Source organism: Megalops cyprinoides, chromosome 6 (assembly GCF_013368585.1).
Source record: "Megalops cyprinoides isolate fMegCyp1 chromosome 6, fMegCyp1.pri, whole genome shotgun sequence".
NCBI lineage: Eukaryota > Metazoa > Chordata > Actinopteri > Elopiformes > Megalopidae > Megalops > Megalops cyprinoides.
Window position 1 is genome coordinate 38,422,501 of NC_050588.1, and position 15,569 is coordinate 38,438,069.

At 53.5% G+C, this 15,569-nt stretch overlaps 1 protein-coding gene across 1 annotated transcript in view; it reads right to left on the reverse strand.

The window, feature by feature from the left end:
- Nucleotides 1-15,569, reverse strand: part of LOC118778813 (plexin-A1-like) — a 199,495-nt gene that overhangs the window by 148,125 nt on the left and 35,801 nt on the right. The window contains exon 3 of the mRNA XM_036530554.1: nucleotides 9,885-10,067. Coding sequence (XP_036386447.1) covers nucleotides 9,885-10,067 — 183 coding nt within the window. The remainder of the gene's footprint in view (nucleotides 1-9,884; nucleotides 10,068-15,569) is intronic.

The window sequence follows — 15,569 nt, forward strand, 5'->3', positions numbered from 1 at the left end:
GCCGTCTGTGGCAGGGGACAGAGAAAGGATTGAAGTGCCACAATCACACTGAATATTAACCGTTTCACTCCCTGATCATCCCCCCATTAGCTCGGCCATCAGAACGGATGCTTTCTCAGGCCCCGGGGCCTGTTCTCTCACATGCCTGTGTGATCAGCTCTGCTCCTCCTCTGTCTTGTAGGCTGCTGAGATTGATGATCTCTGCATTGCTAAGTTATGTTAAATCAGAGGGAAAAAGAGAGAGAGAGAGAGAGAGAGAGAGAGGCACTAACAGATGGAAAGAACATAACATATTTGCCGAGAATGGATTTAGCTCATTAAGGCCGCATGCTTGAGCAGCGCGGAGACAGAGCTGTCAGAACTTGAGGGGATTCCAGAATGTTCCAGGGGTGTTCCGCTGGTATGACTCACACAGCCGAGGGAGACAGGGACAAGGAACACTTATTCCTAATGTTCCTTTCTCTCCCAGTTCCTCTTCGCAGCGTGGAATCCGTTTTCCTGCTGGTCCACAGTCATGGACGTCGCAGTCATAGGCTTCAAATGGGGAGGCAGTGTAGTTATAAGGAGCAGGGCTTGCAACTGATTGTTAGTTTGATACCTGGCTAGGCTACTGCTGCTGCACCTGTGGGCAAGGTACGTAACCCAGACTTGCCTCAGTAAATATCCAGCTGTATAAATGGATAATGTAAAATCTGTTAGTTATGTAAGCCGCTCTGGATAAGAGCGTCTGCTAAATGCCAGTGACGTAATGTGTGTTGGACAGATGAGAGCAGTGAGCAGTGCTCGCTAATGAGGCGGTCACGGGTCAGGGGGCAGAGAGGACCTCAGCCCCACCCCGTCCCGGCCCCAGGGGGGCAGGAGGGCCACCCTCTGCGCCTTGTTTTCCGAGGGGAATACGTCACCGGCCCAGAGGCAGTGAGGGCGCGGGGAAAGATCAGAGGGGTGCTGCCTGACACGGGCCGATGCGCCGCTAAAAACGCCGGAAAGGAAATCTGACAGAGCGGCGACTCCACGGCGTGGGATTACATCAGCGGGAGCTGGGCATCCTCTCCCGCTCTGACCGTGATCGACCCAGAGAGAGAGAGAAAGAGCGAGAACCGTCCGTCTGCCGCCGAGGAACGGGCGCTCAACACCGAGCCTCAGAGTCTGCGTGACACCATCTCACTCACACACACAGGCGCACATGCGCGCACACGCACGCACACACACACACACACATATCTGAGCCCATGTGTCACCGTCTCTCTCACACACACTCTCCGCTGGCAACTGTGTCCAGACCCTGACACGAGCCACAAGCCGGGGGAGACGCCTGGCTGCAATCCGGCAAGAACCGGGGCGTTTTCCCAGAATGCACCACGGGCCTGCACTGTGTCAAACTAACGCGCTCCACCACGGAGTGCTCGAGCAGTGCGCCGAGATGCCAGATCGCCTACCACTCAGCGAGGATGTGAAGCAGAGAGCTTCTAATGATTCATGGAAAACTCTCCGTTATTCAACACACAGAGAATGTGTTTGCTTTTCTTCACTGCATGTTAACATACTGTTCTGAAAACGTTACAGATTTAGCTATATTAAGAATGAGCAATGGCAGGAATTATTCATGTTTGTGAGTTGTTATTCGTCATAGACGGAAGAGCAAAACCAGTCATAGAATAATGAGGAAAATACTGCTGTATAAACCACTCCTGTAAGTCAACCTAATTATGTTCTTTTAAAAATTTCTGTTCCTATTTCTTTAAAAATCTACATGTACATATTCGCATCTATATGTCCACAGCAACAAGAAACACGGAACACACACAATTAAAGTAAGGGATGCTGTGAAGATCATTTTGTTAATTGGCAAATCCGGTATGAGTCCAAGGCAGAAACTTTCTACAGAGGCGTCTGGGCTCTTCCCTGTAACACCCCTCCCCGCACCGCCGCCCCACCCCCGCCCCCCACCCCGCGCTCTCGAGTGAACTCAGCCCACCACACAATACCCCCTCTGTGTGCTCAAAGCCAAAACAACTCGTGCTCGTCTCAGATGGTCAACAGGAGTGCGTCAATCCTCTTTCTTTAAACGCTGCCGGCCAGTGCCAACAGGATTCAGCGCACTAATCCCACACAGGGAGGGAGAGAGAGAGACAGAGGGCTGGGCACCTACGACACACACACACGCACACACACGCACACTCAATGCACTGTACACACACATACGTACAACACACCGTACAGACACACACATGCGCACACACTCACACTCGCACATGTACACATGGACTGTGTACACACACGCGCACACACACACACTTAACTGCAGACATACATGTACACACATGCGCTCACACGCAAACACAGAGTTTCCAGACGTCATCACAAAGAGAAGGCTTACGGTGATAAGAACCGGGGTTCTGCAGTTCTAATAACACTAACAGCCCCACCGAGAGAAGTTCCACTGAAATGGCAGCACAAAGCAGCAAGCCCAGCTAGCGGAGAACAGCCGTTCAGAAAGCAAGAAAACTACACCAAAAGGAAGTGCAAGGAAAACCTATTCCAGCTAACCCTCGTGTCTCTCGCGCGCACACACACACACACACACACACACATACACGCATACACACACACGCATACACACACACGCATACACACACACGCATACACACACACGCGCATACACACGCATACACATGCGCATACACACACATACACGCATACACACACACGTATACACGCATACACACACACACACACACACATATACACACATACACACACACACACACACACACACACACACACACACACACACACACACGTATACACGCATACACACACACACGCATACACACACACACGCATACACACACACGCATACACACGCGCACGCACACACACACACACACACATACACCCATACACACACCCATACACACACCCATACACACACCCATACACACGCATACACACGCATACACATACCCGAATACACCCGCATACACACGCACACATACACACACACACACACACACACACACACACACACACACACAGAGGGGAAGGAGTGTACGGGGAGGGGGGGCGGTCACTGTTTACACGCCTGTATTGTCACAGACTGCCTGGGAATCAGAGGAGTCCATCTGTCGCCGGGTGGCCCTGCAGGACGGTCCCCGCATGGGCTGGCCCGAGCAAACGGCTGTCGCGACTGTCACTGTGTCGCTGAGCAGGGGGGGGGGGGGGGGGGGGGGGGGGGGGACGACACACATGCACCACGTCTCCACAGCTTCCTTTAACAGAAGCCCACAAGCCCACAGCAAGGACAATTTCACCACATCGTTCAAATAAAAAAGTCAATTCATTTCTGACCAATTCCTCTGTCACTGTAGAAAGACCTAAATAAAGACTTTGGGTGGGGGGGGAGGGGGGGTGCTGTTTGGAGGGAAAATGACAATGCACTCATTCTCAGCAGAAAGGCTGAGTACCACTCTGATATTAGGCACAGTAATCGCACTGGGCACGGCGGGGACGGGAGAGGGGCGTTACCTCAAAGTCACGGATTCTACTTTCGCTTGAAAAAGAATGCTAAATCAGCCAGTCCTTTGCCAGCCCTGTGAAGCATCCTCCACTTACAGAGGAGAAGACTTCAGACAGCGGGGGCCTCTTTTAAATGACACATTCTGAGTTTCCTCAGGCCAGACCGGCGCTCACCCTCCACACCGGCACAAAAGCAATCAGGTCCCGCGAGCAGTCACCGGAGATGAAAGAGGATCGCTCATTGAGAGTCCACAGGGGCCGACGGTCTGAACTGCGGTGCCCCGGCGGAGTGGAGCGAGCAGAGGGGGTTTGGAGAGGGGGAGAGGATGATGACAGAACCCCCCACCCCCAGCCGCTCCGGACCACAGTAACAGGCTATTGTCACACTCAGCGTGTCTGTGCTTGAGGACCCTCCAGGACTGATTGCAGCGCCCTTTTGGGGGGGCAGGTTAATGACAGCTTGATAATCAAGACCCTGCCGCGGCGCACAGAAACTCCCGCCCCTTCCCAGCAGGCCCCTACCCCGCCCGCAGGTCCCCCGCCTGGCGGTAACTGAGGCGGACGCCGAGCAGACGGATCCCACCCCTCGTTCCCGGGCCACGCCCTGCCAGCTCTCTTATGAAGACCTGACAGAAGGCCCTGCACCCCTGAACACCTGTACTCAGCTTTGCTACGAGTTGATGTCATTTTACAGCAAGCCTCCCTTAGCTATGAGCTAACGTTATTTTAGAGCAAGCCTCCCTTAGCTATGTCCATAATCTGTTCTGCCACGCGTTCTGATAGAGAACACGTGTAAAATGAGCCGCATTATTTGTTGAGAAACTCAGCTCCAGTTCTGCCCTGCCCCTGACTCTCCTTTAGCTCAGACACGGGCGCAGCTGCTCAGACTTCAAGGACGGCCGTGTTGTTTCAGGACTTGGTGCAGAGACAGGTGCCGCTGACATTTACAGCAGCAGAGGAACCTTCAGCTGCTGGCCTATGGCAGAAACAATCCCATATACATACCTCCCACCCTCTGCCTCTCATACACACACACACACACACACACGCAACACACGCACGCACGCACGCACGCACGCACACAACACACACACACACACACACATACACACACACATATGCAACACGCACACACACGCACATACACAGACACACATACACACTGACACATATACACATATGCAACACGCACACACACGCACACATAAACACACATACATGCCCACACACATATGCAACATGCACGCACGCCTTTTGTATTGTCTGCATTGCACACAGACACTGTCCAGACACAGACAGGACAAGGCACCAGAGCTTAGACTCTCAGCCAGAGGTGGCTTCCCGAAATCACTCTGTCACCCAACACTCAACACTGTATCGGTCTGACCCTACCACACCGCAAACCAATAAGCAGCATCTCCAAAACTATACCGCTAACCCATAACCAGCATCTCCAAAACTGTACTGCTAACCAATAAGCAGCATCTCCAAAACTGTACTGCTAACTAATAAGCAGCATCTCCAAAACTGTACTGCTAACTAATAAGCAGCATCTCCAAAACTGTACTGCTAACTAATAAGCAGCATCTCCAAAACTATGCCGCTAACCCATGACCAGCATCTCTAAAACTATACCGCTAACCCATAACCAGCATCTCCAAAACTATACCGCTAACCCATAACCAGCATCTCCAAAACTGCACCACTACCACATATCCAGCATCTGTAAAACCCGCCACTTTCATGAGCACAGCTCCCCGTTTCAACCCGATTCACTCATGCGGGCTCTTATTTATCACCCAGATTATTTCTGTATTTCTTTATTTCTCAGACGCCCTTACACAGGACAAACCCCTATATAGCGCAAGGGTACCTGTGAGGCTAAATAAATGCACTAATGTGCCACCCGCATACAGGAGCTCATCAATCTCTGCACCGGGCTGAGGGGGAGGGGGGCATGGGGGGGGGGTTACGCAGTCAGCTCGACGCGGAATCCCCACGAGAGCCAAGGCCGCAGGCCCTCAGTGTGTAACAGAGGGGAAAGAGCTGAAGGTGACACCAAGCGAGAGACACAGGGAGAAGGAGAGAGAGCGAGAGAGAGAGGAGGAGAGGGGGAACAGCAGGAGTAGGAGGTAAAACAATGTGGCCTGTGTTTCATCACGCTTCAATTCCCCTCGCTGCCTTTATTCCTAACCTCTCCTTCTCCCTCTCCTCCTCTCTTTTTTTTTTGCTTTTGAATACAGCGCTGTGAACTACAGTAACCCAGGGTACGTGCGAGCACCTGCCCAACACAAAGCCGTGGCCTCCCTCTGCGTGGGCAGACCAGGCCCGCTGGGTCGGCCGGCAGAGCCGATCGATTCAGAACCAGACCCAGAACTTTCCATCACAAAACTAATACCATCCTTGCATTTGTTTCGACTGTCTCTACCGAGAGCTGTTCAAACACAAGTCTCTGTGACATAAGTCATTTTCAGGTCTAACGATGATGAAAACAAAATCATTTCCTAATTCCATAGGGCCTTGGAGTGGTTCGGCCGGTATTCGTGCTTCCTCCAAAGCATGGCGCCAGTATCGGCCTCGTATTAAACACTTACACGGGCAGTGCGCTTCTTTAGTGTGGCCACAACTGTCAGGCCAGCCAGCAGTGGAGTAGAGGGAGAGACTCCTATATGCCTAACACACACCCCAGAGCCATGATAATTACTCAGCCCACATTAGACTTCATTAAACATTTAAATCCACTGCAATCACCATGACACTTCCGAAATCTGCAAACCCCCCCCCCACACAAACCCCATTCCCACTCTCCCAACACCCAAATGACGTCCTTAATTGAGACTCATAAAGAAAATTAGCTCAGATCAGAGCATGCATCTTAATTAAGGTGACAGTCAGGGGGAAGGACGGTGTCGGAGCGTGGAGGGGGGGGTAGGAGAGGTGAGGGTGAGGGCCCCCGTCCGCCCACCCCCCCGCAACCATGCTGACCTTAATTAGGCGTGACCGCCACGGCCCCCGTTTGCGCCGCGGGAGATGGTATCTCTAGCCCTTGCTCCACGTGACATCTCTATTGCCAGCCTTATCTGACGGCTTTAATTGGCAGAGACTGCCGCAGACACACACTGGACTCCACCTCTGTGTGAAATGACTCCCGAGATGCGATACGCCGAGTGGGAATTCACAATTAATTTCCCTTTAATGGGGAGCCACTGTCCGAGCCACACGGTGGGCAGCTGCAGAGAGAGAGGGGCCGGAGGAGACGGGCACATGCACCACGGCCTGCTGGAACAGTCTAACAGCACCTGTTCCATAGCGTGTTATCACCGGGGTACTGAGTCTGCGGGGGGGAGGGGCGGGGAGGGGTGGAGGGGGGTGCAGAGGGGTAAAATGGGGTAGAGAGGTGTGAGGAGGGGTGGGGAACGGAGTGTAAGGTGTCGCTTCATACCGCTGCACCACCCTGACAAATACCTGCCAATAACACTCTGCAGATCTCTCTCTCACTGAGACTCTCTCTCTCAGCGCAGGAATGAAAGCAGTTAAACCTCCAGGGAGTGGCCAGAAGCAGCCCATCTCCCAGGCTGTTCCTCCCTCACACGCCGCAGCTCATCCTCCCTCACACACACTGCAGCTGTTCCTCCCTCACACGCCGCAGCTCATCCTCCCTCACACACACTGCAGCTGTTCCTCCCACACACGCCGCAGCTGTAACTCCCTCAGGCTGCAGCTCATCCTCCCTCACACACACTGCAGCTGTTCCTCCCTCACACGCCGCAGCTGTAACTCCCTCACACACACTGCAGCTCGTTCCTCCCTCACACGCACCCTGCAGCTGTTCCTCCCTCACACGCTGCAGCTGTTCCTCCCTCACACACACTGCAGCTGTTCCTCCCTCCCTCACACGCCGCAGCTCGTCCTCCCTCACACGCCGCAGCTCGTCCCATCTGCAGTGCACCTGCAGGCATCTGTAAGCTCCTCTCCTCTCCCCCTCACTCCTGGGGAAATGCCTTGATCTCCATGCAGAGGAAAGGCCGCACTCGGGAATGCTAACACTCCGCTGCCATGAACGTCTACAGTCACCCACTGCTGCGATGGACGTCTCTCAGGCCACAAATAGAACTACAAAGCCTTTCCAGGATTTATGGAGATGTTCCTGTCTTCTGCCACGAGCGGAGAAATTCCATTATACTGCAGGCAGTGACCTTATGGTCCCCGGCCCTCGCCGGTTTACACATTTCAATACACTCTCCCAAAAAAAATCTCTCCAGCCCAACTCACTCCATCGCAGGAGGGAGAACAGCACAACAAAGCCAGCAGTACTGGCAGGCCTCATTCTGATGCTCTCATTCATATTAAACATCGCTAAGAGTCTCGCACACCTCGTCCACAAACCCAGATTTACACCGTGATTATATATTCATAAAGATGAATCAATACACCCCCCCCCCCCCCCCCCCCCGCAGCCGCACAGAGGGCCAGGAGAATTACAGCGAGTCTCGATTCGCCCTGAAAGCACCGCATCAATGAACCCCAGGCTTAACATTTCATTACCACGCACTAGGCAGTTTACTGAGGAAAGGGCAGCAATAAAACCCGGCTGCTCCAAGCTAACGCGCCGAGCCCGAGTCTCACAGCCCCGAGCCTCAGAGCCCCATTCAATACACACCTCTCTCACACCACGTACACCAGGCCGCCCCGACGGAGAGAATGAAAACGGAAGGAGTGTGCTCACGTCCTGCAGAGGGGATATACAGCCACAGCTCCCAGAATTCCCGGGATGGGAACATAAACGAACTTTAACCCCTTTAAATGATAACGGACTACCTGAACAAGATGGCTGCCCTGTTTTTTTTTTTTTTGGGTGGGTTGGGAGTGTTCTTTTCGGTGATGTCGTGAGCTTCACACCCCCCCTGACCTGAGCTCAAGGCTGATCAGTTTCCCCCTCCGTCTGGGCCGTCTGGGGAGCCGGTCACGAGCCCCACACCGCCGCAGAGGAAGAGACGGAGGGCAAGGGAAATGCGATGCCGGCCGGAGCGTTCTGTTTCAGACACCCCACCCCCACAGCAGCCTGCAACGTTCGCACAAAGCACAGCGTCCTGCCGCTACAGGGCACAACCTCAAGGACTAAACGACTGAGTTTCACCTCAGCTGAGGGGAGGAGAGACAGACAGAGAGTCTGTGTGTGTGTGTGTGTGTGTGTGTGTAAAATCCGCCAACATCAATGCTCAGCTGTTTACCTCAGGTCAGGTAAAAGGTACCCTGCAGAACACAGCTGATACTCAATCCTCAATTTCCCTAGAATTAATAAAGCTAATTTATGCTGAGATGCCTTCTTTTCAAAGCCTGGCAGATCTGCAGATGCTTCAGGGGGAATCAACACTTCACACAAGAGCCTGGCCATAGTAACAACCCAAACTACCCATCAGCCATCAGTCCCTTTCATCTCTGAGCAGACCACTTCTTCAAGCTCCGCCCGCTGTTTGCCAGATCCAAAACTGGCCAATAGCCATCCGAGGAATCCCTGCCACAAAGAGCAAAGCAAGGAGCAAGACACAGGGCATGCAACCGGCTCTGCTCGCTAAAGCCGCACGCAATGCACAAACACACACACACACAAACGACTTTCTTCCTCCTGCGGTGTCCTATGTCCTCCCAACCGCACGGCTGAAGGTGGACTCTCCCCCACCCTGCCCCCTGTCTGTCCCACTCTCTCTCCACCTCTCCCTTTAGGACCACAGGCTCTTGAAAAATCTCTTCCCCGCAAAAAAACACCAATAAATCTACACAGTATATCAGCACCTTTTAAGCCAGAGAGTAATTATAGCAGCGCTGTCTGTCCAAGTGCAGATATACAGCGTGTCCCATAAGTCAGGTCTCATTGGCAAAAATATCTTTCACCCTCATTTGTTACGAGTCTAACAATAACCAACACACTCACACAAGCTAATGTGGTGGAGAGTTATACCCCACAGGAAAAGGCCAGAGCTTTCCTGTTGAGTCTACTGTGTGTGACTGAAGTCACTTTCAAATGAGAGAAATATCTGCGCTGTTTGTGTACAAATCACACCCATGCATGTGTTTTCATTCATGTCATTATACTAACATGGAAGGATATTAATGAGACCATCCAACAAACTTCTGACTTTTAATTAAAAACAAACAAATCGATGAGACTTCACACTTATGGGACAGCCATGTTAACCTGGCTTGAGTGCTGCCAAACAATAACCAGAAACATACGCCTAACACACACTTGCTGTTCAGATTCTCCAGGGGGTGGGGCCTCAGCCAAAGGGCATGGCCAGAGCCCACCTCTCCTCACCCCCCAAGCACTGACCCAATGAGGGCCCAGAGAATGAAAGAGCCCCGCCTACCTTCTTCATCCTGCCACTGCGGGTTCCGGCAAAGGCCACCGTGTTGCCGCGGTAATCGTAGGCGGCCACCGAGGTCATCCCATCATCCTTGTCGACGAAGAGCGGTATCCCCTCGATGGTGCTGGTCCCGCCCAGCGGCTGGTTAAAGTCCTGCCCGCAGAAATTATCATCGATCTGCAGTGGCTGTGATGAGATGGGGGAGAGAGAGGGGGAGAGAGGGTGAGACGCGCGTGCGGGAGAGAGATTCGCTGCAGATTTGCATATCGTTAAGAAAACTGCGGCGAAATCCTGGCGCTTGAAAAATATTCATTTATGTATCTTTGCGGCGCACACACCCAACGCACGCCAGCCACTACCTATCACACACGCTGACATATGTAACCAGGAGATAATCGCTGTCAAGCCCAGATTTTCTGCAGAAACCCACAACGGCACCTATGAGCGAGCTTCAGCTAACACATCAGGATAGGAGCTGCTGCCTTCATATTGACTAATCAATCAAACAACTGCATGTGGAAAAAGGCAATGGAGTTCTGGAAGAATCTGCAAGAAATGAAAGGAGGTGTCGAAGGGCAGGATGCTCCCGTACAGGGGAGTTTTTAACCATCCCATCAAACCCAGTCCCGCTTCAGATTCTGGCCTTCCTCAGTTCCCCTCTCCTGGAAGCAGCAGATTAGGATGGGCCACACCAACGGCGACCATGTTCGCCCACCAAAATCAGCGGCTAGAGGTCAACACACAGCAGACGCTGCGTATGACCCCGGCGGCCGTGGGGCATTAGTCCGTATTACTCCACGGCCCTGGAGGGAACAGGGGGGGCAAACAGGGGCGTCCGTTCAGCAGAGGCCTGAGAACGGAGCGCCCGGAACGGGACAGTCACGGAGCGCCCCATCAATCTGCATTAGGCCCTCCCTCGTGCCTCGGCCAGTCAATAAAACGTCCCCCGAACGCATGCCAGCGAGGGGGGGACACCAAAGAGTTAATTCGTCTTGGGCGCCGCTGAGAGAGTGGGCACTAACAGAGGCCTGGTTTAGTGGGTTAATGTGACACTCAGACATCTCCATAAATAGCTTATGAAGTAAGGCTCTCTAGACACACAGCTGGGCGTAGCAGGGGAAAGGACAACTCAGGGGGGAAGTGAAAGCAAGAATCCAATGACATCACACACCCAGCACGTGTAAGCCAGCCCCCGGCAATGTCAGAGTCACCAGTGAATATGCAGCACTCCTGACTCAAATAAGAGAGCGTTAAACCACCGGAGCCCAGCAAAGCTAATTAGCTCTCTGTTTTAGCAGTATTTTCAGTGTTAATGCACATGCAGTAGCAGGTAGGAGCATATGGTGGCTTGTGCTCAGGTGAGGGCAGTGAAACAGCAGGCCCGGGCCTTCCCCCTACAGCACCTGCGCTTACCCCTGCCAGAACAGGTGACCGCAGACACAGGTGCCGTCCCCCCGGGACCCCTGACCTCACACTGGCCGACAAATGTGCCCCATTAGTGGTGACAAGACTCCCCCCACAACCCCCTGGTCCAGCTCCACGCTCCCCCCATCTGCTCCAACCCCCAGTGAGTCATATTTCACCCAGAAATGGGCACTGCCTGGGGCGGGAGGGCGGGGTCTGTGCCATGTAAACCTGCTGAGCCTTCAGAGGAACAGTGTTACATCTGCAGTAACCTCACTGAGCGAGGGGGGGGTGGGGGGGGGGGGGCAGTCTGCAGATCGCAGAAGAGGAGGAGCAAAGCCTGGCAGGTTTAGGCTTAGAGGGGGCGGGGTCAGGCCCCCCCCCGAGGCCTGAGAGCTTGTGACGTTTCAGAGAGCAATCTCACTTCACGTCAGAGTGGGCCTGGGCTTCCCTTACTGTTACGGCATCGGCCTGCTCGCTCAGCCGCAGAGTCCTCCAGGGCGGGAGGGCTTTCCCCCGCTCACTGGCTCCATGCCACCCAGAGAGGTCAGGGGTCAAGCACGAGCTGCTCTCAGCCAAACCCCCGGGGGCACGCCGGGGCTGCTGGGAAATAAACAGAAGCTGGTGCGGGCACCTCGGGCCGGGCACACGCCAGCAGCTCTGCCCCTCCTCGCATCCCAGAAGCCCCCTGGGGCCCCGCCCCCCGCCATCTCCGAGCAGCGGGACAGACGGCACTGGGAGAGGGAGGCTCAGGAAGATCGCAGGAAGCAGTGCAGCTATCGCCCAATGAGAGCGGCCCGCACGCACACTCCCCTCATCCGCCCCCCTTCCTCTAAATCACAGCGTTTCACCGTTCTCCGTTTCGCTGCGTCCTCACCAGGAATCTCCACCCAATTTGCGAAGGAAGACGGAGCTCTGGCAGACGCCGCCGTGCTGTCAGTGCTGACCCTCCCTGTGTGAGGTCATCCAGCTGTTTGTTTGGTGACAGCTGTGGAGAGGGCCCGTGCTGTCCTCTCTGTGTTTCTAACGCGATTCTCGGGGGGTGATCTGACCAGCCTGGCTCCACAAACACAAATTTGCCCCGTCCGAAAGGGTTTTGTCCAGTCAAAACCCAAGCTAAACAAAAAGGAAGAAATATACAGTAAAGTAAAACGTCTGGAAAAATGCCTGAATTAGTGACTGCATTCAGAACACACAAATTAATACTGCAAATGCCCTGCAAGCCTCAGTATGAGTTGGGCCAATCCATGTGTGGAGGTACACCTCAGCTTGCCAAAATGGCCATTCATTGGACACAGGAAACAGGAAACAGGAACCCGCTGTGCACTGTACACACAATGGCTGTATACACTAGACCATGCGCATGTCAAACTGTGAAATACTAACCCTGACCAATGACACATTTTTATCACAGAGGTCACGGGTGTTACGAAGGCATGGATCCTGTAAGTTTGACACAATGTCTGTGAAATCCGTACATTTCTGAATACAAGCAATAAATATGAGCGGAAAAGAATTCCAGAAATAACTCTTCTTTTGCATTGGGAGGTACAGTATTGTTCAGGCTTGCCTTTCTCAATGATCTCCGATTGCACATTTATATTCAATACACATATGAAAAAAATTCCCCCTGCTAGGACGCCATGACAGGGTGAAGCTGCAGCTGCAGGTAATCTGCATGGGGAAGTGTAAAGAAAAAAAAAGAGCCGAATTGGTGTCAGTGTGTCACCCAAACACCACACAGGGCTTCCAGCATCCGAACCCGGTCAGAGTACGCCGAGTACGCTGCCAAGTAATCCAGTCTTATCACTACATCCTCTGACTGATCCCTACAGGGGGAAGAGATCCCTGCTTCCTCTCTCCCTCTCCTCTACTCCATTACTCAGGCCTCTGTGCGTAGCTCACATCGATATTTTCCTACCCCCATCTCCTCTCCCCCCACCCCCGCAGCTCTTTCACTCCATCTCTTCTTTTCTCTCTTAATTTATCTAAGGGCCTCTGGCTCTCAGCAGGGAGAGAGAGAGCCCGCAAGGAAAAGAGAGAGAGAATAAGGGACAAGTAAAGACAGCTGGGTTTCAATCCACTTAAAACCCTCTCGCTCTATGGTGCTTCAGAAGAGGTGGAACCAGGCCGGCTGGTTAAAGCAAAGAGGGAGCAGATTTGGGCCCTCCTCAGTTCCCCTCTCCTGGAAGCAGCAGATTAGGATGGGCCACACCAACGGCGACCATGTTCGCCCACCAAAATCAGCGGCTAGAGGTCAACACACAGCGGACGCTGCGTATGACCCCGGCGGCCGTGGGGCATTAGTCCGTATTACTCCACGGCCCTGGAGGGAACAGGGGGGGCAAACAGGGGCGTCCGTTCAGCAGAGGCCTGAGAAGAGAGCATCTGGGACAGGACAGTCACGGAGCGCCCCATCAATCTGCATTAGGCCCTCCCTCGTGCCTCGGCCAGTCAATAAAACGTCCCCCGAACGCATACCAGCGAGGGGGGGACACCAAAGAGTTAATTCGTCTTGGGCGCCGCTGAGAGTGTTTAAATGCTCCTCAGGGCCGGGCTCCGGAGTGCAGGCATTAATAACGCTGCGCGATACCATCTCCTGTAATTTGCAGCTCTGGCGCCGGAGGACAGTCTGACGAAGCTTTCGCAACTTACCGGAGAAAAGAGGAGACCAAAAAAAAAAAAAACACGCAATTTAGCTGCCGGCGCTCAAAGTGTGGCAGGCACTCCAGGTAGGCTGGAGAGCTCCGAGCGCCAGACTGAAATACACTCAGTAAATCCGTCACAGGCCTGGATCGCAGCCAAGCCATTTTGATTTGTGACGTCGGTTACAAGTGCAGTAATTCCTTTATTTCCTCCAGCTGGCTGCTGGTGAGCTTTAATTGGTTGTTTGCTGAAAGTCGAATGCGAGTTAAAATCCTGACGCTACCTATCGCTAAAGTGTGAGACACTGTACTCCAGCATGGTACGGTAAACCACACTATACATTTATATGAGTTCACCTGCAGTTTGTTTTTATGGCACGTTTGTAGAAAGAGTAAACGGAGCCGGGGGAAACCTGGGCGTGACTCTCGGTTCAAGAAACACGGCTCTGATTGGCCACGCCATTTCATGCTTTGCGTTCTGAGCCAACCAGAATCAAATGTGTTGAGCGATTGTTGAGTGAAAGATCACTATGTCCAAGGACACAGCTGACGAAAGGCCTGGTCATTACAGCATATCACTCACCCCTGAAACACAACCACAGAGCAGGACGCTGTGAATATAAGAATGTGATGTGTGCGTGTGTGCGTGCGTGCGTGCGTGCGTGTACACTGCATGTGTGCATGTGTGTGTGTGCATGGATGTACACTGAATGGCTGCATGCATGTGTGTGTGCCTCCAAATCCAGACGCACAGAGATGATCTCAGACAGCACCCAACAGCCAGGTGATGAAAGGAGAATGAGATTGGGGTGATAATTTGTAATTAGAGGTGCAGTGATGCTCAGACACACCCCGCAGCACTGGAGCGTTGGAGCCCGGGGGTCGGGGGTTGGGTTTGGAAGGAGAACAGTCGCTGCTCGAACGACAGCCCACATTCCACACACTCCTTCGCAGAAACCGTTTAACAAACACGGGAGGCTTCCAACGCGTCCCCGTTCCAGCTGTCTGACAGTTACGGCGCTACGTCCGTCATTCTGGCTGAACGGACAGCCGAGAGGCCACCAGCGAGTTACGCTCCCAGCGTTTCCAAACACAGCGGGCTGAAGGGACTCTTTGGTCGTGCTCCTGTAAAAATCCGGTGAGCCAGAGAGCAGGACTCGGGTAGGAGGAAAACAGAGGACAACCACTCCAATTCAAGACCTTATCTGTATTATCTGCAGTGCAATATAAGTGCGATAAAGGCCGAATAAAGGTTCAAAGCTGTTCCGCGATAAGGAAGCAGACAAACGCTGGTGTGATCAGTGAAGGACATACTACTGTGCACGTCCCTTTTAAAAGACCACAACCGGGCCATAAATGGCGACTTGCTTCAGAGGTCCAGAGCCAAAGGAGACACAGATGAGCCGAGCGCCATTTGTGTTCTCACCGCTGTCTCGTTAACGGCTCGCAGCTCTGTTCAGGAGCGTGATCGGGGCATGAGTGTCGCTGCCTGCAGCCTGGATCAGGCTGACCTCGGGTGAGCCAGCCGGGGGGGCAGTGGGGGGGCAGTGGGGGGGGCAGCGCAGCCTGCCAGTCTGCCAGCCACCGGCGGGACGCTGACAGTGCGGTTTTGGCAGGAGCCCCGCAGTCTCTCCACCCC